The sequence below is a fragment of the Rhinopithecus roxellana genome, chromosome 3 (genome assembly GCF_007565055.1).
Source record: "Rhinopithecus roxellana isolate Shanxi Qingling chromosome 3, ASM756505v1, whole genome shotgun sequence".
Lineage (NCBI taxonomy): Eukaryota > Metazoa > Chordata > Mammalia > Primates > Cercopithecidae > Rhinopithecus > Rhinopithecus roxellana.
In genome coordinates this window covers 24,014,791-24,040,582 of record NC_044551.1, presented here as the reverse complement: position 1 = coordinate 24,040,582, position 25,792 = coordinate 24,014,791, and the positions used below count along the sequence as shown (strand labels likewise).

Below are 25,792 nucleotides of genomic sequence, written 5' to 3'. Positions count from 1 at the left end.
GTCGTTTGTCATTTTGAAAAACAAATTAAATATTTGAATCTACTACAACTTACTTTCTATCATTAAAAAGGGTCTAAAAGAATCACCACAACTTCCAGAATAACCTAACTGGCACCAGTGAGAACCTCTAAATTTTGTTTTTAGGAATTCTGTATTGAAATATACTAAGTAAAATTATATTAAGTGCTATTTGTAGTAAATATAATCTATTTGCATTTTAGTTTCATATTTATAAATACTATTCTTTATTTTTAAAATGTAAAAATTACAGCAATCTTTGTCAAACTGCAATACTCATTAGGTGTCTCCCATCACACTATGAGACAGAACAAATTATTGATGAACTCTAATCTAAAGTATTTTTAAGGAAATTAGGTAAACTTTAAGCCATTATCCAAAAATCTTTACTTAATCTGGAATCCCACAAACTTCCAAATACAAGTGGGAAAATAACTTTTGTCCATAAAGAATGTTCCAGACTTTTAGAAGGGTCTGCAGTTGATTCTGAGGGACTTAGAATTTACATATACAAAGGCCTTTGGTGTAGAATGGGCTGCCAGAGGCTGAAAACCAGGAACTAATTAAATAAATATATATGGCAATTGCATTTTCAACTTGGCATGGTATTACAAGTTATTACTGTTTTTATATTCATTGAAAAATAATTCAAAACTGTGATCTTCTTTAAATATTGGAAAGGAGTGCCCTCTGATCAATTTCCTCAGAAATACTCCTCACAATAAAGGTCATATATTGCAAGCCTGCAACTAACATTATCCTCAATGGTGAAAAGTTGAAATTGTCTCTCTAAAATCAGGAACAAGACAAGAATGCTCACTCTCACCACTTCTATGTAACATAATACTAAAAGTCCTAGCCAGAGCAATTAGGCAAGAAAAAGAAAAAAAAGTCATCCAAACAGGAAAGGAAAAAGTAAAACTGTCTTTGTTTGCTGACCAAATGATCTTATATATATAGAAAACCCTAAAATGTCTACAAAAGCAACCTAAAAGACTGTTAGAACGTTAAATGAATTCAGTAAAATTGAAATTTGCAGGTGATAAAATCAACATATTAAAATCAATAGCACTGCTATATACTAATGACAGAATATCTGAAGAAGATATTATGAAAACAGTCTCATTTACAATAGCAAAAAATAAAATACTTAGGAATAAATTGAGCCAAGGAAGTAAAAAATCTGTACACTTAAAAATCTAAAATATTGATGAAAAAATTAAAGCCTAAGCAATTAAATGGGAAGATATTCCATGTTCATGGGTTGGAAAAATTAATGTTGATAAAATGTCCGTACTACCCAAAGTGATTTACAGATTCAATGCAGTTCATATCAAAATTGTAATGTTATTCTTCACAGAAACAGAAAAATAATTTAAATTTGTATGAAACCACAAAATTCTCTGAATATCCAAAGCAATCCTGAGCAAAAAGAGAAAAAGCTGGAAACATCACACTACCGGATTTTAAAGTGTATTACAAAGCTATAATAATCAAAACAGCATGGCAGTAGCAACAGACACATTTGCCAAAGTGACAGAACAGAAAGACCAGAATTAAATTCATGCATTTATGGTCAATTGATTTTTGATAGTTACCAAGAATACACAATAGGGAAAAAATAATCTCTTCAATATATGGTTTTGGGAGAACTGAACATCCATGAGCAGAATTAAATTAGCCCCTTCTCTCACACAATATAGTAAAGTTAACTCAAAATGGATTAAAGTATACTTTAATTACAAAATGAAATATTAACAAAATAAAGAGAGAACCCACATATTTAAAGAAAATATATACAAACTATACATTTTTAACCCACATATTTAAAGAAAATATGTGCAAACTACACATCTGGTAAAGGGTTAATATATAAAATATGGAAGAAACTGAAACAACTTAATAACAAGAAAACAAATAGCCCAATGAAAAAAATGGGTAAAGGACCTGGACAGACATTTCTCAAAAGAAGGCATGCTAATGGCCAACAGATATATGAAAAATGTGCTCAGCATCACTAATCATAAGGGAAATGCAAAGTAAAACCACAACGACATATCACCTCGCACCTGTTAGAATGACTATTATCAAAAAGATGAAAGATAACAGATGTTGATGAGGATGTTCAGTAAAGGGAATCCTTTTACATTATTGATGTAATAACAGCATGGAGATTCCTCAAAAATTGAAAATAGAACTACCATATGATCTAACAATCTCACTTCTACGTATATATCCCAAAAAAGTGAACTCAGTATGTTGAAGAGATAACTGAACTATGTTCATTGCAGCATTATTCACAATAGCCAAGATATAATCAACCTACGTGTCCACTGACTGATGAATAAAGTATGGTATATATATACACAATGGAATACTATCCAGTCTTTAAAAAGAAGAAAGTTCTGTCATTTATAAAAACATGAATGGACATTGAGGCATTATGCTAAATGAAATAAGCATTGTACAGAAAGATAAATACTGCATAATCTCACTTGTATGTGGAATCTATAAAAGCCAAACTTGTAGAACTAGATAGTAGAATGGTGTAAGGCTTGGGATGGAGTGTAAGGAAGATGGGGAAAAGAGATGTCAGTCAAAGAGTGCAAAGTTTCAGTTAGACAGGAGGAATGAGTTCTAGTGATCTATTGCACAGCATTGTGACTATGATTAAAAAAAGTATTTCAAAAATGGTAATAGAGTAAATTTTAATTGTTCTTACCACCAAAAATTGATAAGGATGTGAGGTGATGGATATGTTAATAAGCTTGACTTACTCATTCCACAAGATATACACATATCCTAACATATCATTGTACCTCATAAATATATAAAATTATTATTTGTCAATTTAAAAAATCTTTCCTACACTGAACTCATGCCGAAACTATGACTCTTCTTTTTCTCATCTTAAATTAACATATGTACAGGAGAAAACTAGTATTTGTCAGTCAAGATTTATTTTTGGCTGGGTGCAGTGGCTCACACCTCTAATCCCAGAACTTTGGGAGGCTGAGGCAGCCAGGTCACTTGAAGTCAAAAGTTGGAGACCAGAGATCAGGCTAGGCAACATGGCAAGACCCTGTCTCTACTAAAAAATTTAAAAAAGAAAGAAAAAAAAAGACACCTATAAAAATAGCCAGCATGGTGGTGTATGCCTGTGGTCCCACCTACTTGGGAGGCTGAGCTGGGAGGATCACTTGAGCCCCAGGGATGGAGGTTGCAGTAAGCCGAGATCGCGGCACTGCAGCACTCCATTCCAGCCTGGGTGATAGAGTGAGACCAAAAAAAATTTTTTTTAAGATTCATTTTTGTTATACATTATAAGTAAAGCATAAAGAAATACAGTATCAGTATATTTTCTCCAACAGTATATTGTACTTCACTGCTTCTGTTTAACAACTTGGAATATAAAGGCTGTTTGCAAGGCAGGAATAAATTTCTTATCAATAAAAACTGCATTTAATAAAAAAAAAATTATGCAGTGCATGCATGCATATCTAGCAAAACAGAAAAAGAGAGAAACAATGTATTGATGAAATGAATTAATACTAAACATGTAAATTGCCCTTGCCTTTGGAACTGAGATTATAAATTTGTTTCATAGTCAACTGAGGTGTGATTAACATTTAGGTACAAGGGTTATTTAACATTTAAGCACAAAGATTTCTCCATGAGTTACTTTGGATTTATAGGATGACTCTTACCAGCATTTCTTTTGAAGCTGTGTCTTATGGAAGATGAGATGTTCAAGCACATTATTTAACTGAGGACTGTTATTCTGAACACAAGACCAAGCAGCAACACAGTGCCAGAGCAGGTGGTTAATTTCATATCCTCCCTGATTAAATTGCAAATGTTTCAGGAATTAAAATATAAAAATATATCTGAGAAAGAATACTCTGACTTGAACAAACATGAAAATAAATTTTAAATATACAAATGAAAATTCATATTCTCTTACACTTTATATTTCACCAAGTGGAGCAATTTACATAAGCATATTTTTGAAGTACATATAGTTAACCTGAACCTAACGTATGTATTTTTCACATGGGTCCCTTGTGTTCAATGATGTCAGCTCTACAATATGGCAAAAATTCTGGATCTCATAAGAGATGGCTATTAGACACAATTGTGGTTCGTAGATTCTATGTGACTTAGTTCTCCTTGACACTTGAGAAAGAAGGAATGGGGAAAGTTTGAACAAAATACTAACAGCAAATTATGTTTTAAAATGTGGATTTCTACTTTAAGGACCAAAATATATGCCTAGCAAGACATCGTCAATGTCTGTTAAGTAACTATTCTTAAAGCCTAAAAATTCAGATAACAAATAAGCTGTTGTTTAGTTTTTTTCTTAGAGTGCTTCCCAATAGTTTTATACATTTAATTGGTCTACTAAAGTAATTGGTAGAAAATGATGACATAGCATTCTCTAAATTTTTGCCAACAGTGAAGATTCAAATACACATCCTGTTATAGGTACTCCAAGTGTTAACTTAGTTGATACTTTGTGATTTTTATGTTACAATGAAACAGAATCAAAAGGGCTTCATAATTCTTATTTATTATATAAAACAACATCGGGACTACAATTTAATTTTATGTTGAGTACTTTTCAGATAGAAGGCAAGAAGTTCATACATAAATTTTAAGCTATTTTAAGTTTCTAATAAAGAATTTAGTTAAGTCCCATAGTTGTGTATTTATCTACTTTATGTCAGGAATTCTGTTAGATTCTGGAGATAAAGGCATGAGGAAGACAACATCTGTACAAAGCTACTGACTCTGGGGAACAATAATTCAGAAAAGCAAATGAAAACAATTCAGTGTTTAGAGTGTTAGAATACACCACACAAAAGCACTATTCTAAAATAATGTAAAGCATTAGTCTGAGACATACTGACTTCAGTAAATCTACATATAACTCAATTTCTGCTTTATGGGTAGGGTCTACCCCAAAATTGGAACCCATATAAATGAAATTCTTTTCTCAAATTGCTCTAGTTGTCTCAGCCTGGATGCCTGACAATCCTCAGATTGCAAACTTATTTTGAATAAATAAGTAAATAAATATGTCTTAAAACTTTGGAATGACTTAAATGATTAATTTATAATAAATATTATTTTAATCATAGATATTACAGGACTACATAAACTATTCAATTAGGTCAACCATTCTTGCATTAATGTATTTATGTACCATCATCAGAGAAAATTCAGAAAGCATTTGGTAAAGAAAAAATTCAGGATTTAGACAATGAACAAGATTTGAGTTTTATCTTCAATTTTATATTATGCCAATTTTATACATCGTGAAGAAATAAAAAGCATCCTCTCATGTCTGGGACTGATTTGACATACTATTACAAGCTGGTCTGATACAGCCAGGTGATTTTGATCTCCTATTGGACATAAACTCAAAAAATAGCAATTTCAGACAATATTACTCTGAGACCATAAGAAATAAACAAAGCCACTGGACAATTTTTTTCTAAGCACAGATATAAACAAAGTCACTGTGCCACCCACAAAATACCTAATCATAGAATTGCCCCCACTTTTTGACAGCATCAGACCTCTAGAGAGAACCCTTGCTTCCTTAGAGTCTTCCCAAGATCATCCAAATAAAGTCCAAATCCTCTAGTAGATTCCTTCTAACACTCTCTTATTAAGACATCCCATAGTTCCTTGTAGTATGTATTTCTCTCTCCCTCTCTCCCTCTCTCTCTCTCTCTTTTTCTCTGTCTCTCTGTCTCTCTGTCTCTCTCTCTCTCTCTCTCTCTCTCTCTCTCTCTCTCTCTCTCTCTGCAACAAGTAATAAACCCAATATGCCTAATTGCAGATGTGTTCCTGGTGGTCTTTAGCAGTAGAACATTGGCATCATCAAGAGGAAAGGAACCTGCCACACCTGTGAATTTTCCAGAGAAGTAGGACTTATTATTTAGTCTCGGGGATTTTATGTATTTCAAGCATTCTTTTCTTTTTTTTTTTTTTTTTCTTTTTTTTTTTTTGAGACACAGTCTTGCTCTGTCACCCAGGCTGGAGTGCGATGGTGTGATCTCGGCTCACTGCAACCTCCGCCTCCCCAGTTCAAGCAATTCTCCTGTCTCAGCCTGCCAAGTAACTGGGATTACAGGCACCTGCCACCACACCCAGGTAATTTTTATATTTTTAGTACAGACAGGGTTTCACCATTTTGGTCAGTCTGGTCTCAAACTCCTGACCTCAGGTGATGCACCCTCCTCAGCCTCCCAAAGTGCTGGGATTACAGTCGTGAGCCACCACACCTGGCCCATCGAGCATTCTTCAGCAAGAAACATTTTTCCAAACAAAAAATAAATTTATCAAACTTAAATGAATTAATGTAATGATGATGACTATGTGATTTAATACAATCATCATGTATATCATCAGTGCAGAAGACCAAGAGTGAGCAATGTTGCTTACTCTTGGAGTTCTGTGCCTTTACCCTAAGTCAGTCCTACTCAAGGTGTGGTTGGCAGATAACTGCCATTTGCAAACTGTTAATGAGAGCATAAAAAATGAAAAATATGTATTTAGAAACTTTCATAACAATCTGAAAAATAATTATATATATATTCAGTCTATTAAAAATTAAAGCTTGTGTTTTTTCATCTTTTCTATTCTAGTACAGTAATTTGTTATTATTATTATTATTATATTTTACAAAATTATCCATCTGTGATGGTTTGGAAATTTAAAAATAAATTAAGAGAGATATTTTACCACAGATAGTTTGAAAAGCACTGAGCACTGCCCTAAATGACTCCCAGAGAACTCTTTTCCCCTCCCTTTCTTCCTTCTTTCTCTCTTTCCCTCCCTCTCTTTGTTCTCTCCCTCCTTCCTTCCCTTTCTTCCTTTCCTTTTTGGCTTTTATAACCACTTTCCACAGTTCTTTCATCTCCCTCCTTTGCTGTGCAGCTTTGGGCTGTCATTTGTAGCTGGAACAAGGCCTACTTTGAGAAGCCCACCTACAAAAGTGTTAATCTACTGTTGGCTGAAAATTCAGTTAACAACACCAGCCTAGATTTTATGCAAATTTAAGTACATACATTCTGAGTGTCTGACTAGGCTCTCTTTTATCACAGAAATGAGCTTTGAAGCATGGGCTCTATTTTGGCTGTTCAGGGACAGCTTTCTGGGTTTCATGTAATTTTCAGTTATTTGGGGGATGGTTGACATTGCCATGAAAGGATCTCCCAATACAAAGTGTTACCTGGATAATTTGACATGAATCATAGGATAATGCTCCTAATTTTAAAGAATTTATGTCTCAGTCTAATAATTCTTAGTAACCATTTACAATTACAGGACAACACAAAATGTCCCGAACTTAGGTAATGACTTTGGCTTACCAAAAAGTGTTAGAGAATGAGATTGCTAATCATACTAGAATGTAAACTCTGTGTTTGCTAGTTTTCAGAGAACTATTTGTACTTCAGAACAGATGAAACTATTTAATAAAAGGTCTACTTCATTGTAGCAGGGTTTAAATCTACCTTCTCCAAATAACTATTATTACTACCAGGTGACAACTCTGCTTAGAAAATTCAGCTTTGCTAGTGAGCAAAGGACAGAGTGGAAAACTCAATCCAGAGTTCTGGCTCTGCTATCCAAAAGAGCTAATTAAGTGTACCATTTGTCAAAGTCAATGGAAACTCTGTGTCTGGATCACTTAAAAAGACATTAAAAAGAGAAATGGGGTCCAACAGCAGAGGAAAGGAAATTTCCTATTCTTAAGTGGAACCTATGCTCATATGGTGTGTATCCTAATGTATCGTAACATCCTATAGAACTTTCAATGCAATTTTGGTAGCACTTTGACAACAAATTAAGTAATTATGACTTTATTCCAATGCATATAAGAATACTAAAAATCAAATATTTTACAGTGGTCAAAATATGTGCTATAGACCTTTTAGCATTATCAAATGATAAGGGCAGTAGGAATAAATTCACAAATCCTCTGCTATAATATACTAAAACAATCATAAGGAAAGGAGAAGAGATTGATGCAAATGTATCTTTTATATTTCCATTTCTATCACTTTTATATCTTTTTTCCTCTTTCCTTTGCCAGGTGAGAGAGATGGGTATTGAATGAGTAAATACTCAACTGAACTGGAAAGGCTGGTTGTACTGGATAAATTGGGCTGAAACTGGGGAACTTTAAGATATGCAGTCCAGCACTGACTGAGTGCTGATTAGCTAAATTAGTAATTTTAGCAGCACTGTGGCTATGCTATCCTATATTTATATCTTTATATTATGAGATAAGAGGAGGAGAAAAAGAAGGGCAATAAACCTGATAGGCCAAACTCTGTTATAATCCCCTTACAGGATCACATGGATAGAGCTGAAATAGAATTTAGAAGAGGTTGAATCTCAGCTCTGTTCTACAAAGTGGAAAAAGGCACAGAGAGATTTAGTGACTTGTCCAACTCTAAGCTGATATGTTCCTTTCATGTATTGACATTTTTGCCCCTTCTAATTCAGGCTGAGCTGTACAGCAGTAAGCTTCCATTTGCTTGCTGTGTGTGTGCACCAAGAGTGACAAAATGGATTCATTCTTAAAGAGCATCAGAATCAACACTGACAGTTGCCTACCTCATAACCAGACCATTCACATTGCTATGATTTCATGGAATCTTATTTGTTTAAGGGAAAAACATTCCAATCACAACAGTAAGTCAACATACTTACATCCTTAGATGAAAATACTATAGTTCACTGTCTAGGGTACAGTGAGGTCCTAAATACATATTTTTAATAATTATTTTTCATGTTTGCATGGCATTTAATACTTATAAAGCATATGCTTTTTTTTGCAATCTTTATAACAATGCTGTAAAAGAGTTCGGACAGATTGATGATGATGATGATGATGACTATGACAATAATAATGACTTTTTAAAGATATGCCAATGGGAGTTTGGTGAGATCGGTGGGCTTCTCCTAGATCACAGAACCAGTTGATAAGCAGATCTGTTCCCTTCATGATCAGTGCTCTTTCTGTTGCTCGATATCTTTCATTATCTATTTACTGTTAAAACATTTTTTATACTTAAAAACAGATCCCTTTCTCACGAGGCAATTTGTGCTCATTAGTAATTATAACCAGAAGGCTCAATTTACTTGGTAAATGTCACTTGTTACATAAATGGCGAACTAGTAATGTGCAAAGAGAAAACACTTAGGCCCAGAAAGTATTTTCTCTTACAAATAGATGTGTTTGAATGTTTTTTCTTATATATTTAATTTATAGCCGATTTTAAAAAGGGCTCACAGGAAGCATGGGAAAATTATAAGGTAACACACAACATCATCTAAAAAAAGAATGTTCCTCAAATTTCCTTAGGTGTTTCAACTTGTGTAATGTTAAATGTATTTTTCCTTTTTAGGAAGTTGTAAGAAAAACAAATTTTCTATTTATAAGCTATAAAATAATAAATATGTTTAACAAAAAAAAAAGAAGGTTTTGAAATGCTTACTGGTCTTTTTTGGAAAATATGTGAGGAAAGAAAGGCATTATTAGCCCCAGAGATTAAAATTTGTCTTTTGAAGTATATTAATCAATAAGGTATATGCACAATTATATGGCTCACTGTACTTGTGTTTACATAGTGCTGTTTATTAAATACCAACAAATTATTTAATTAGGGCTTTTTTCAAAGATTACTAATATCTGAGTTAGAAATTAAGAGATCTATCATAATCTAAAGATTATTATCATTTGCCCATTTAAACTATTTTTTAAAGTTTTCAGTTCACTTTAATAGCATATTAAATGTTATTTATTTTTTATTTTATTTTATTTTTTGAGATGGAGTTTCCCTCTTGTTGCCCAGGCTGGGGTGCAATGGCACAATCTCAGGTCACCGCAACCTCCGCCTCCTGGTTCAAGCGATTCTCCTGCCTCAGCCTCCTGAGTAGCTGGGATTACAGGCATGCGCCACCACACCTGGCTAATTTTGTAGTTTTAGTAGAGACGGGGTTTCTGCATGTTGGTCAGGCTGGTCTCAAACTCCCGACCTAAGGTGATCCGCCCGCCTTGGCCTCCCAAAATGCTGGGATTACAGTCGTGAGTCACCACGCCTGGCCACTGAATGTTATTTCATATGAATTATGAAAGCATAAAAATTCTATGCCTGCTTTCATAAATAACTTGCTCTTTACACACTTTCCCTTTAATAAAAATATAATATCTTAAAATGTTAACTTACAAGTCAGTCTAAATTATGTTGTAATTTTTGGTTAAATAGGTGAGATGGAACTTATGAAGAAGAAGGTGTTATGGCATTACTCCATTTAAAGTAGTAGTGTTATATACTGATACCTCACTACTCATCCTATTAACTACTCTCCAGGAACTGTGCATATGGTCGCATGAAATTTGTGTCTTTGCTGTTCACCCCTCCTCCACAGCTAAATGCATCATTCCTCAATGCCTACTGTATTGACAAGCACCATTACTTAATCATAGTAATCATATCTGATGCATCATGCAACAGGATATAGTCACCATATCAGATTACCCACCATATCAGAATCTGTGTTCTCATGTCTTTTCTTATTTTCCACAGGGCTAAAAATTGATTCAGAACGGAGTTCTCTTTTACCTATAATTTCCGAGGCTTTCAGGATGAATTGCACATTTGAAAAGATGTTTGGATACTTGTGATATGATGCTCCAGAGAAAGAAAGTGCTATTGTAAGAAAAATCATCTGTGAGAAATATTTTATTAATATTTTGCATTGTGTTTCATTTGTCTTTTAGCTATTAAACTATACTTAAATTCAGTACTTAGATGCAGAAACTGCTGTAGTTTCCTATTTAAGATTTATAGTGTTATGTATGCCCCCTGGTGGTGTAATAGAATACTAGACGGTAAATAATTTATATGTAAGCATTTATATTTCAGAACAGCAATTTCATAATCATTGAATGCCCAATTAAATATAGTTACTGTTCAACAATGCTTGGAAACTTCCAGATGAAAATAAATCAAGTTATAATAGATGCTGCATTCATAATGGATAATTTTGACATTGTAATTCTACAAAGGAATCAATGTCATTGATTCTAGACCAACATTCTCCAGTTTTATTCCTTCTCAAGATGTTATTATTTACAACAATATGTTGTAAACAATACAAACAAGATGTTATTATTTACAACAATATGTTGTAAATACAAACAAGATGTCATTATTTACAACAAGTTGTAAATAATACAAACAAGATGTTATTATTTACAACAATAAGGTAATGTAACACAACACCACGTTATATTTAACAGAATCATCTCAGTGCTGCTCTTTCTATAAACTTTTAGACAAACTTTGGGTTTTAGTCCATCCACATAATTGAAAAATTAATAATGACCATTCTACTGGACAGCTATGTGGAGAGATAGCAGCTGCTGATAGCTTCAGGTAGAAAACAGCCTATTGTTAAAGGAAGAGCTGTAACCTAAGGCTCTATTATATTTGGTAAGAGGACAAAATTGGGGGATTTTATTATTGTACATGAAAGACAGATTTTTTTGAGGGGGGTATATCCTCAATAACAAGCTAATATGAGAACTTGAGGGTTTTACTCAAATAATTTTTCAAAGTTGATTTGCCATAATCATGTGAATATTTGATAAGTCACTATGCTGAACACAGTGAGGAGTTAAGAAGAGGTCATATAATTTAAGTAAGATATAAAAACAAGTGAGAGTGAAATGTTAGACAAGAATTCCTATTCTATCTGTCTACAACCACATCGGATCAGGACTTACGCTAATGGTATTAATTGATCAGTCTCCATAACACTTCTGCTATTACCTTCTGTTCCCTCCTCCATGACTTTTGTCACCAAATATTATTCCCTTTATCTTGAGTCTCTCCTAATATTTTGACTTTGTTTTATCCATCTAAACTATTGACATATTTACATATCGGCATAAATATTTATAGCTAAACTTTTTTTGAAATAGTTAACAATTTTTGCCTTATGCTTAAAATTTCCCTCACTGTTTGTTTACCTCCAATCTGAACTCTGCTTCCATCTCTCCACTGGGTATGCTCCCAAGATCAGCAGTGATTTTCTGACTGTAGAAACTCATTATTTTTCAGGTCTTCTACTGTTTAATACTTCTATGGCAATATTGATCTTGAATTTCTCTCCTTAAACATAATCACTCCCTCTTACCTCCCTTATTTCTCTTTTCCTGGGCCCTGTTACACCAATAATCCATTAAATGTATGTTCCCCAAGATTTCATTCCTGGAATTAGTTTCTCCCTGCCCCTTGCCCACAGCCACATTAACATGGATGACTGTCAATTCTATATCCCAGGCAGGCTTCACTTATTTCCCTAGTTCCAAACCTATGTTTTCAACTGCTTGCTGGGTATATATATCTGAGTGACCTTCAAATTCAATATGTCCAATATTTCTCCAACTTTTTCCTAGTTCAGAACATCATTATCTCAATTCTATTACTCAATATGCAAAACTTCAGCTCCTGCTTGAATTTCTCACTCTTATTTACATATAGCTTAGATTCAGTGGATCACCAGGTCCAGAACCTTACTAAAATATGAATTTAACTTTCCTGAAATTCAGGGAGGTAGATACTATTACAAATAGGAAAACTGAGTCACAAAAAAGCTCATACACTTAAGTGGCAAAGTAAAAAGCAGAATACAGAATGAGGATTACCAGCATCTGGACCAGGGAGTAGGTTGCGGGAATGGATGGGGAAAGGGGAGATATTAGGGTGCAAAGCTTCAGTTAGATAGAAGGAATAAGGTCTAGTGATCTATTTCACGACATGATAACTATAGTTAATAATAATGTATTGCACTTTTCAAAATTGCTGGAAAAAAAGTAGAGTCAGATTCTAAATGTTCTCACCACAAAGAAATAACAAAAGTATGGGGGTTGGAGGGGCAGTGAGCTGAACAAATGCAATCTGGCCCTGAAGCTGTGCTGTTCAACACTGCACCTATTATCTTATGAAAAATAAAATGCAGCTTACATTCTTTATAGTGACAGTCTGAGCTTCTCAAAATATAACATAAAACATTTGTAAGTGTAAAAAATAAAAGATATTCTACCGTATAAATATGGTTGAAGCCTAAGTAAATGTTGCTTAAAACTTTCTAGATGACCATGCAGGAAAAATATAAAAAGTCGTAAGAAGACCAAATAGCCAATCTGTCAAAAGAGAAAAGAAAAATGCATTTTTATGTTACATCAATAAATGTTTAAAAAACAAGAAAATCCAACCATTATTTTATTACATTTTCTTTTGAGAAAACAATTTTAAACTCATTCAACATTATGTGGTTTTGAAATAACATTAAAACACTTATATCAAGATTGAAATGATAGCTCAGCCAAAAATCTTTTATAAATCATCTCTATATTACATATAATGACCAACACTAAATGCTATTTTGTTCTATGTCCTTCAGAACAGTGTTTTTCAAATTACAAGTCATACCCTTTAAGTGAGTCATGAAATCAATTGACAGGAGATTTTTAAATAAAATAAAAGGGAAGAAAAAACAAAACATAGTTTATTGTACAATTCCTTGTTTCAGTATATAAATGAATATATATTGTGTTATCTGGATTGCAATGCAAACGGTATTTCTTTCTACGCATCTCAGTCAACAGTTTGAGGACCATCGCGTCACATAGTGTTGAGAACTAGCCTACTTCTGCATAATATGCTGAGCTAAGCTCCTTATTCCCTCACGAAAAAAGACCTCTCATGGGGTCATTATTAAATAAGCAGTGCAAAATCTTACTTCTGTAAGATTAGTAAACATATAGTTTGTTTTACACAGACTACATAAAATGGAATGTCTGCAAAAATAATTTGCAACATTTTACAGAAAATCATAAAAAACACATTAACTATAGAAATAAATGGAATACAGTTTCTAAATTATGAAGAAAACCCAAATAACAGCAATAGCTGTCATTATCGTGTGTGTGTGTGTGTGTGTGTATCTCCAAATCTTCTTAACAGCAACGCAGGATATCATGTAACAATATACATGTAAAAAGAAAATAAAATTAAAAAGATAAATCTAACGAAATCTCAGTGCGTCATCCAAGACTATAAAGTAAATAAGTAACATTACTAGAATTTGAACCCGGGAATGTATGTACTGCTCCAAAAGCCATGAGCTTTCTACTATGGCAGTGATTTCCACATTTTTTATTACAAACCTCTATCACTACTAATAAATTTTGAGAATTCATCATTAATATTTATAAATGTATTCATAAAGTATAAACATATACATTTGTAGACTTATGAAGTATATAAAAATAACATGTTTAGAAGGCGTGCCCAAGGGGTCTCTTCATACAAACAACTTTGTTATAGTACTGTGTTTCTCTAAGATACTGAAGTTAAATGTGAAAAAAATATTTAAAAGAATAATGAAATACTCTAGATGACAGAATTAAAGGAAACTGTTCTCATAGATATAGACAATGAATGAATAACTGATCAGAAGGGGGATAAGTTAATATTTTTCAAGGACTATAGATACTGAAAGGAATATAATATTCAAAAATGTAACGGGACAAAATAGAACATACATGACAAGCATGTCAGTATGAATAACATCTGTATTTATACCTCAAATTGGTCATGCATTTCATCTGACCCAGAGACTATCTTTAGTTATAGCTATACTTGAAAATGATTTTAAAAGCTTTCATCTTAATATTCTTGAAGGCCAAATTTTTATTGACAAATCTACCTTTCCATATTGTATATTAGACTTTCTATGTATTGTTCTTCATGTATTATTTGTGTACATATTCTCTTTGTTGTCTGACAACTCAAGCTTTGCCTCCTACATTGAATTTCAGCTTGTCAGTTTCTCTTTTTGAGCTCTCCCACATTTCCTTCATTTGACCTTTACCTCCTCCTTCTCTCTTTCTATTTTCATCTCTTCTTCTCTTTTTTCTGACCCTTTTAGCTGGCTGTAAAATTGAAGGCTGGATAATATTTATCATGTGTTGTATTTTAATAGTTGTATGTTTTTGATTCTTGCATAGAATCTTGACGATCACTGCAAATATTTCTACGTAATACATATAAAACTGTTGTTGCTTTTATGTTATTCTCTATACTTCTGTAAACAGAATTCAATCATTAAAAATATTGTACACTTAGAGCTAGATAGAAAGGAAAGAATGTAAACAAAATATAAAAGAAATAATATTCGTGGATCATATATTTCTGGATCTATTCAACCCTGAGCTACTTCTCCAAAGGAGAAACAAAACAGTGCATATAGAGTGGGTGAGGCCTCTATGATAATATCCTTTAATAAAGCATTCCATCAAAAATAAAAGAACAAAAGGGAGATTTCCAATAGTCTTTCAGATATGTAATGAAAACCCTATGAAGGCAAAGAGGACAACTAAAATGTTTTCTTGCCTGGGTTCAAAGTACTTATAGAGCATGCTTATTTCCAATAGATAGTTATATGAGCTAGAATAATAAAAAGCAAGCTTTAAAAATATTAAATCTTGGGATTCCAGCTGAAGATAGCTGACTAGAGACACTGCATACTCACTCTCTCCAGAAAGAAGAGCCAAAATTATGAATCAATAATCATGCCTCAGATGGAACAACTAGGAGAGAACACTGGAGTACAATAGAGAAGTTACAGGAAATACTTGAGACACAGAAGGTGATATGGTTTGGCTCTGTGTTTCCACCCAAATCTCATCCCGAACTATAATCTCACGTGTCAGGGGAGGGGCCCAGTAAGAGGTGATTGGACCATGGGGGCGGACTTCTCCCTTGCAGTTCTTGTGACAGTGAGATCTGGTTGTATGAAAGTGTGTGGTGCTTCCCCTTTCACTCTCTCTCTCCTTCTCTAACACGTGAAGATGTGCTTGCTTCTCCTTCACTTTCTGCCATGATTATAAGCTCCCTGAGGCCTCCCAGTCATGCTTCCTGTTAAGCCTACGGAACCGTGAGAATATTAAACCTCTTTTCTTCATAAATTACCCAGTCTCAAGTGCTTCTTTATAGCAGCGTGAGAATCAACTAATACAGAAGGGAAGCAAAATCAGCTGGGAACACATAGGGGCTTGCTATTGGGGGAAAGAGTGTAAGAACTTCAGTGGTCTATGTCCCTACCATGGACTGCAACAATCTGAACCATGGCAGAGCTCTTTGACACACATATTTCCTGACACTAACATGGACAGTGAGCTAGAGACCCCCAAAGGACATTGCACCAGACAGAGAACTTTTGCTGGTTCACTCACACCCCTGAGACCTAAGCAACTACAGCAGCCTACCATTGTGAGAGTACAGCCATCATGGGGTTACATCCTCCCTTTAGAAACATAGCCTTCATATCTCCATATCCCAGGGACCCCCACTGACATTCCCTAGTGCCTACCCGGTGGGCTACAGTGGCATAGCATTGCTGGAAACAAAGGTGTTACAGGGCCCCAGTACTGTGGCCCACAAGTAGTATTACTTCCCAGAAAAGAGAATGTACAGTGCATTAACATTGCAGTCTCTGGGACAAAGGAAACCAAGGCACACACTTTCCAGAGCCTCAAAGCTTCCTGTCTGGGGCTATGAGAAGAAACCCTGCCTCACCAGTAGCACAAACTCTGTGTTCAGGCTTGCAAGCAGAGAGTGAGATCCATTCACACCCCCCACCTAACACTGCAGCAGCAGTTGCTGCCACTGGGAATCCAAATGAGAGCCAGCTATCTGGGGCTGAGGGCAGTGACCCCACTTCCACTGGTGGAGTGGCCTCTGTGTTCAGGTTCATGCACACGGATTCTCTCTCCCACTCTGCATACCTCTGCAGGCTCAGCCACTGCTGCTGCCACTGGAGGCTAGGGCACGTGAACCGGATGGCTCCTTGAGTGGGCCTGGATAGTGACCACACTCCTACTGGTTGAATGACTTCCATGATCAAGCTCATGTGCAAAGGGCAGGGCTGTTTACCTTTATGTGCACCACTGCAGTGCTGCTACAACTGAGAACAGGCAAGCCTGAGAGCTGCATGACTAGGGCTGCAGGTGGAAACTGCACTGTAGCTATCTCCAACATCAGCATGCACTGCTCAGGACCCAGAAGGTTGTCCCACAACTGCTACTGCCACTACCTACACCACGCCACCTACCCAGGGAATCAAGAACTCACTCACCTGCCCGATCCACCAGTGTCACTACCATGATCTAAGTAAACTACCTAGAAGCCCAAGAATTGGCCTGCCTGGTCCTGCTAATACCAGAGCAAGTATCTTGTACACAGGGGCACAAGAACAGGCATACTCATCCCACTGCTGCCACCACTGGGGACCAAAGACTAACCCATCTGGAATCCCTGTCCCCGAGCAAAACTTCACCATAGCCTCTACTCTTAACCACATTCTAAACCACTGGGAAATCATAGATACCACTGATGCTGTTGACAGCCAAATAAATCATATAGGGACTGCACCACTGCATGCACTCAGAATCAAATACAAAGGATCCTACTAACCAACACTATGACACATCTTCAGGAAAAAATCCTCTACTGTGAAAGCAAATTCAAAAAATTGGAATAAGTGAATATTACACATGACACTTTCAAAGGAACACAATAATTCCCCAGCAACATATCCCAATCAAAAAGAAATGTGTGAAATCACAGGGAAAAAAATCAAAATTATGACACTAAAGAAACACAGTGAGATACAAGAGAATTTCAAAAAATAATACAAAAAGTCAGAAGAAAACAGTTCAAGATTTGAAGGAGAAATTTATGAGAGATACATATCATACAAAAGAACCAAACAAAATCTGGAATTGAAGAACTTCTTTAATTAAATAAAAAGTACAATCAAGAGTTTAAACAATAAACTAAAACAACAGCAACACAAAAGAATCTCAGAACCTGAAGACATAACTTTTGATGTAACTCAGAGAAAAATAAAGAAAAAATAATGAAAAAGAAAAAACAAAGCCTCTGTGATATATGTGACACAATACAGTGACCAAATACATGAATTATTGGTATCCCTAAAGGTAAAAAGTGAATGAAAGACTTCAAAAACTTATTTAACAAAATTTAACTTGAAATCTTCCCAAGTATACCAAGAGATTTAGACATCCAGATTGAGGAGACCCCACAAACCCAAAATACTTTTCCATGGTACATTACAGTCAAACTGTCTAAAGTCAAAGACAAAGAGAAAATTATAAAATAAACAGAAAGAAAAATCATCTAGTCAGCCTTGAGCACATTAAAAGTGGATTTCTCAGCAGAAAACTACAGGCCAAGAGATATTGGAACGATATATTCAAATTGCTGCAAGAAAAAATACTTGACACTTGAAAGACCCAAAGATACTATATCCAGCAAAATTATCCTTCATAAATGAAGAAGAAATAAAGTCTTTTACAGACAAGCAAATGCTAAGATCATTCATTATCATTAGACTAGCCTTACAAAAAATGTTCAAGGGAGTCCTAAACCAGGAAGAGCAAAGATGATAGTTATGATCATGAAAACATATGAAAGTGTAAAACTCATGAGTAAAGCAAAGACACAAAAGAGGAAAAGACTCAAATGGTACCACAACAGAAAATTAGCAAACCACAAGGAAAAACAATAAGAGAAAAAGAAGCGAAGAATACACAAAACAACCATGATATGGTTTGGTTCTGTGTTCCTACCCAAATCTCATCTCAAATTGTAATCTCCATGTGTCAAGGGAGGTTCACGTGTGGAGGGAGGGAGGTGACTGAATCATGGGGGTGGTTTCCCCCATGCTCTTCTAGTGATTGTGAGTTCTCAAGATAGCTGATGGTATTATAAGTCTTTGGAAGTTCACCCTTTGCTCTCCCTTTCCTGCTGCCTTGTAAAGAAGGCCCTTGCTTCTCGTTCGCCTTTTGCCATGATTGTTAAGTTTCCTGAGGCGTCCCAGCCATGCAGAACTGTGAGTCAATTAAACCTCTTTTCTTTATAAATTGCCCCGTCTCAGGTGTTTCTTTATAGCAGTGTTAAAATGGACTATTACAAACCAGAAAACAATTAACAATATGACAGGAACAAAACCTCACATATCAATAATAACCTAAAAGTAAATAAAATAAATTCTTCACTTAAAAGATATCGGCTGGCTTAATACACTTTTTTACAAACATAATTTAACTATATGTTGCCTACAAGAAATGCACCTTACCTGTAAAGACACAGACTGAGAGTAAAGAGATGGAAAAACATACTCCACACAAATTGAAATTAAAAGCAAGTAGGAGTAGCTATACTTCTATTGGATAAAATAGACTTTAAGTCAAAAAAGGTTTTTAAAAAAGGCAAGAACATCAAATAATGACAAAGGAATCAATCCAGGAAGAGGATATTACAATTCTAAGTATATATGCACCCAACAGGGAGCACCCAGATTCACAATACAAATACTACTAGATCTATAGAGAAACACAGACTCCAATATGTTAATAGTGGAGAACTTCAACACTCGTACCTTAGCATGAGACATATTTAGATATAATATCAAAAAAGAGACATTGTATTTAACTTAGACTTTAGACCAAACGGACTTTAAAGATATTCACATAATATTTTTCCCAACACAACAACAGAATGTACATTCTTCTCGTTAACACATGGAATATTCTCCAGGTTAGATCATATGCTAGGCAAAAAATAAGTCAACAAATTTTTAAAATCAAAATCATACCAAGTATCTTCTCAGACTACAATGAAATACAACTGGAAATCAATACCAAGAGGAACTTTGAAAACTATAAAAATACATGGAAATTAAACAACATGTTTCTGAACAACCACTGGGTCAATGAAGAAATTAAAATGGAAATTAAAAAAAAGTTTTGAAACAAATGAAAATGAAAGCACAATATACTGAAACCTGAGGGACAGAGCAAAAGCAGTGTTAAGAAGGGTTTTTATAGCAATAAATTCCTGCATCAAAGAAACAGAAAGATTTCAAATAATCTAATGATGCACTTCAAGGAACTAGTAAAGCAAGAACAAACTAAACTCAAAATTAGTAGAAGGTGATAAATAATAAAGATCAAAGAAGAAATAAATGAAATGGAGACTAAAAAAGGAACACAAAAGATCAACAAAATGAAACTTTTTTAAAAGATAAAATTGATCAACTGCTAGCTAAACTAATCAAGGAAAGAAGAGAGAAGGCCCACTCAAACATAATCGAAAGTGAAAAAGGAGATATTAAAACTAATACCACAGAAGTACAAACTATTGTAAACAACTTTACACTAACAAACTGGAAAACTAGAGGAAATGGATAAATTCCTGAAAACATACGACCTACCAAGATTGACTCAGGAAGAAATACAGAACCTGAACATACCAATGAGTAGCAAGACTGAATCATTAACGAAAAGATTCCCCCAAAAAAGAAAAGTGCAGTACTAGATGGGTTCGCTACTGAATTCTACCAAATAGATAAGGAAAAACTAATACCAACCCTTCTCAAATAATTCCCAAAAGTTAAGGACAAGGGAAATCTCCCTATCACATTTCCCAAGGCCAGCGTTACCCTAATACCAAAAGCAGAAAACGTGCAACAAAGAAAGAAAACTATAGGCTATTATCTCTAATGCACATAGACTCAAAAAACCTCAACCAAATACTAGCAAACTGAATCCAATAGCACATCAAAAAGATTATACAACATGTTCAAGTTGGATTTATACCAGGGATTCAAGAATGATTCAACATACACAAATAAATAAACATGATACATCACAACAGAATGAAGGACAAAAACCATATGATCATCTCAGATGCAGAGAAAGCATTTGAAAAAATTCAACATCCCTTCATGATAAAAAGTTTCTAAACTATGCATAGAAGGAACATGCCTCAAAATAATAAAGACCATATGCCACAATTAAATATCATTTCACTCCAATTAGAATGGCTATTATTAAAAAGACAAAAAAAAAATACACTTGATGGCGAGGATACAGAGAAAAGAGAACTCACATGCTATTGGTGGCAATGTAAATTATTACAGCCACTATGGAAAACAGTGTTTAGATTTTCTAAGAAACTAAAAACAGAACTACCATACTATCCAGCAATTCCACTAGTAGGCATTTATCTTTTAGGAAGATAAAGAAAATCAGTGTATTATAGGAACACCTGCACTCTCACGTTTACTGGAGCACTCTTCACAATAGTAAAGATATGGAATTAACCTAAGTATCCATTAATGGGTGATTCAATAAAGAAAATGTGGTGTATGTACACAATGCAATACAATTTGGCCATAAAATAATGAAATATCATTTGCAGCACTATGAATGGACTGGGAGTCATTATGTTAAGTGAAATAAGCTAGGCACAGAAATACAAATATCACATGTTCTCACTCACATGTGGAAGCTAAAAGACTTGATCTCATGAACAAAGATAATAGAATAATATTATAGATATTAGAGACCAAACAGGGTGGGTAAATAGGAGGGGAAAATAAAGAGAAGTTGGTTAATGGGTACAAATATAGCATTAGAAAGAATGTTTGATAGCAGAACAGGGTGACTATACTTACCAACAATGCCTTGCATATTTCAAAGTAACTAGAAGAGAGGATTTGAAATGACGCAAATACGTAGAAGTAATAAATACTCAAAGTGACAGATAGCCTAAATATCCTGACTTGATCATTATACATGCTAGTTATGTAACAGACACTAACATGTACTTCATAAATATTTAAAATGTTATTTATATATCAATAGAAGAAAGAATAAGGTAAAAATTAGTAAATCTGAGAACCAAGGTAGATGTGTAGCATCATAGCTGAGAGTTCACTGGACTCCAGAGCCACACTGAATATCAAAACTCTCTCTGCTTAGACTTTGGGGAAGTCACTTAAAACTCTCTGTGCCACAGTGACGGATGTGGAATATGAAATTATGAATAATCCTCTTAGGATAGTTGTGAGAATAAAATAAGTTAATGTGTCTAATATATTTAAAGCACTTATCATTGTGTAAGGCACATAGTTAAGTAAGGTTTAAGTGTTTGCAGCTGCTATCAGAACTGGTACAAATTGGCTTGGCAGATAACAGGGCATGTGCAAAGTATAAGCAATATGCTCAATGCATAAAACTATATTTTGTAGCTATTTTTTTCCTGCTAGCAGAAATACAAAAGGCAAGAAATGGAGAAAAGTCACTGAAGGAGATGAGAAAGAGGAGATAAAAGCCAGACTTGCTCCATGTTTTTTTATTCCACTTAAAAAATTTTATTACATTTCTTTTTTCATTATAAATATGTATATTTATATTTTATATTTTATATATTTTATGTTTACATATATATTGTTTTCATTATAAATATAAATACGTATTTTTAGTGGACAGTTTTGGAAATACAGAAAAAAGAAAAAAAATCATCATACTCGCACCATCCCAAGACAGTTATTAGTAATATCTTGACTATTTTCTTCAATCCTCCTTCTATGCAAAGCTCAGTTTTTTGCATGGTTAATTTCTATTATATGTTCTCTATATCTACTTTTGCCCAGTATCTACTTTTGCCTGGTCTCCACAAGTCTTTTACTACCAAACGTGTCAGAGAGCATCTAAGCTTGACTTACATGATTGAAATGTGGTTGTCTCCCCAAAGTGTTCAACTGATTGACTGATTCATCAATGTTCTCTCATGTTCGATTTCTAACAGTTTATAATCAAAATTTAATTTAAAAAACAATTTCTGCATCATCGATTTAATTTGTTTCATTCATATATATAAATATGTGTGTGTTATACATATATATATAAAACCATCTTAAAGAAATACTTTTAGCCTTTCTTTTCTCTCTTTGCAGTAAAACCATTAGTTAAACTATATTTATTTGACTAATAATGTATTTTACAGCAGTCAACCATGATCATCACTGAGAGTGAAACAATATGATCTCAAGGATCTTATAAAATATGAGTTACCTGAAAAGAGTTTTTCATTTTATAGATCTAAAGTTACATAGAATATTAGAGGAACAACTAAGCTTCCCAAATTGGGCAGTTATTTAGGGTTATTTGTTAGCATTTTTAAATGGTAGAGGAGGTGGCATTTAAAAGCCCTTAAAATAGAAAATAAAAACTATATATATATATACTTAGAAAAACAGTTAAGTATATTGTTTTTTAATGAAATGTTATTTTCTTATGTAGTTTGTGAAATTATATTTTCTCAAACTACTATCTCCATTTAGATATTAAGCAATAATAATGTACTACTCACAATTAGAGAAGATTAAACTACCAAACAAAAGAATATTCTATAATAAAACTAAATGTTCTGTTTTGATCCTAAAATAGATGTCATGTTGTTACATGTAGTATATGAAATATTTAAGAACATTAAGAAGTTTTTCAAAACATACCTTTACTAGCTTTATTTCAACTGAATATAAATATGTTTTGAGGGATGCATCACAACAGAGTCTGTATAAAACCGATTCCGCAACAAAAAATAAGGCAGGCAGATGATCATAATCAAAGGAAGCATGGTCCAGCGATGCATAAAGCATATTTAAAGCTTCTGAAATATTAAAAATATAGAAACTGCATCATTTGAAAATCATCCTGTTTTTCTACATGCTATAATTACTTTTTATAATTATTTCCTACCATTAAGACCAAATTGCAGTTTTAAAATGTATTCACAAGTTCTTTGACACTTTTCTCATCAAGAGGTGATGTCTATACGCCCTTCTCCTTAAACTTGAGCAGACCCTGTGACAGCTTCAAGCAATAGAATGGAATGTGGCAGAAATGATACTATGTGACTTCTAAGACTGAATCAGAAAAGGCACCACTGCTTCCACCTGGATCTCTCTCTCTCTCTCTCTCTCTCTCTCTCTCTCTCTCTCTCTCTCTCTCTCTCTCAAGATACTAGCTTTGGAACCCTAAGTTGCCATATAGGAAGTTCAACTTCATGGCATGAAGCAACTGAAACAGAAACCACCAAGGTCGAGAGGCTAGAGGAAGGAAGAAATGTCCAAGGGGGCTCAGCTATTATAGATCCAACACTATACAGGCCCAACACTAAATAAATCACCAGGTCACACACATAGTGGTGGAGAAATAGGACAGAACCGGATGATAAAAGGCAGTGCTCAAGATAAAAAGGGAAGAGCAGAAGACTAGAGAATCAAAGTAGAGGAAACAGGGCCACCCTGCGAAGCTGAAGGAGGAAAAATATAGAGATAAGAGCCTAGAGAAAACAGCTTCTCAAATCATTACAAAAGCTTTGAGGAGCTTCCATGTAAATATATGAGGATGAACAGCAAATACAGGGACTTGAGGAAAGAAGAACCCTGACATGCTCAAGGGACAGGAAGGAGGTCAGTAGGGCTGAACATAATGAGTAAGTAGGGAGGTAGCCAGGAGCCAGCACATGCAGAGCCCTGTAGGCCATGATATGGAGTTGGGGCTCATCTGAGTGTAATCACAAGCTGTTGAGTGGAGGGTGGACTATAGAATGAGGAGCAGACAAAAGTACAGGTAAAACACCTATTCAGTTATTTTAGTTGTGAAGAGAGTAAGAAGTCATATTGAGAGTATTATTTAGAGTTCAATATGTGAATGTATTGAAATGCTTTTGCTGCATGTAACAGAAAATATAACAAAAATGTCTTCAAAATAAGGAGCTTTATTATTTCACAAGATTAGACTTGGAAAGGTTCCAGGGACAGCTAAGATAGCTGCCCTCTAGATGCACATTTCTTTCATCTTCTAGTTTCCCCTCATGTGCATGAGGACTGTGATGACTGCACAAACTCCAGGCATCATGTTCTTACCAAGCAAACTAGACAGGAACAAACAAGAGTATAGGGAGGAAAGGAATGCTTTTTTCCCAGGCATGTCTTTTTCAAAAGCAAGTCAACAAAAAGTACAGGAAATAGAGCTGTCTTTACATCACTTTGCTGAGGATAAGGTCATGTGACTAACCCTAATCAAATCACTGGCAAGTGAAAAGGAATTACCATAATTGATTTAGACCAGCAGTCCCCAACCATTTTGGCACCAGGGACTGGCTTTGTCTCATAAGGAGCACGCAGCCTAGATCCCTCACGTGTGCAGTTCACCATAGACTTCACACTCCTATGAGGATCCAATGTCACTGCTGATCTGACAGGAGGTGGAGCTCAGTAATGCTCGCTCACTGGCTGCTCACAGCCTGTTGTGCGGCCCAGTTCCTAACAGACCACAGACTGGTACCAGTTCATGGTCCGGCGTTTTGGGACCTCTGATTTAGACCATCCATGATTCACCTCCGTCGGGTTGGGCAAGGGCCAGTCCTCTTCTAAATCACATGACTAATTAAAACTGAAATTTAATTGTCAATGAAGAGCAAACAGCCTCTTCTTGCTGGTAAACCAAGTGTTTACCTCAATATCATTTAAATTATTAATAGAGGTCAGGCTGTGGATGGCACTGTAATGAAGGACCATAAAGGCAAGTTAAATACAAAATAATTCTTCCTGCTGCTTGAAAACTCCTAGATAGCACTACAAAACCTAATTTACACGGGGGAAATTCTTTCTGAACTCATGTGATTAACATTCTAAAATTATTTTAAAAGACATATATATACAATTTAACGATAGTGATGGAAGGAATTTTACTCCCTTAGAAATAACGTAAATTTTTTTTTAGATTAGTTAGAGGATG

The 25,792-nt window shown here is 34.6% G+C and overlaps 1 protein-coding gene across 1 annotated transcript in view; it reads right to left on the bottom strand.

Annotated features, from left to right (window-relative positions):
- The window catches only part of TMEM232 (transmembrane protein 232), a 247,190-nt gene that overhangs the window by 196,084 nt on the left and 25,314 nt on the right, over positions 1-25,792 (bottom strand). The window contains exons 4-7 of the mRNA XM_030927320.1: positions 23,500-23,657; positions 13,153-13,252; positions 10,585-10,751; positions 3,726-3,859 (exon numbers count right to left, since the gene is read on the bottom strand). Coding sequence (XP_030783180.1) covers positions 3,726-3,859; positions 10,585-10,751; positions 13,153-13,252; positions 23,500-23,657 — 559 coding nt within the window. The remainder of the gene's footprint in view (positions 1-3,725; positions 3,860-10,584; positions 10,752-13,152; positions 13,253-23,499; positions 23,658-25,792) is intronic.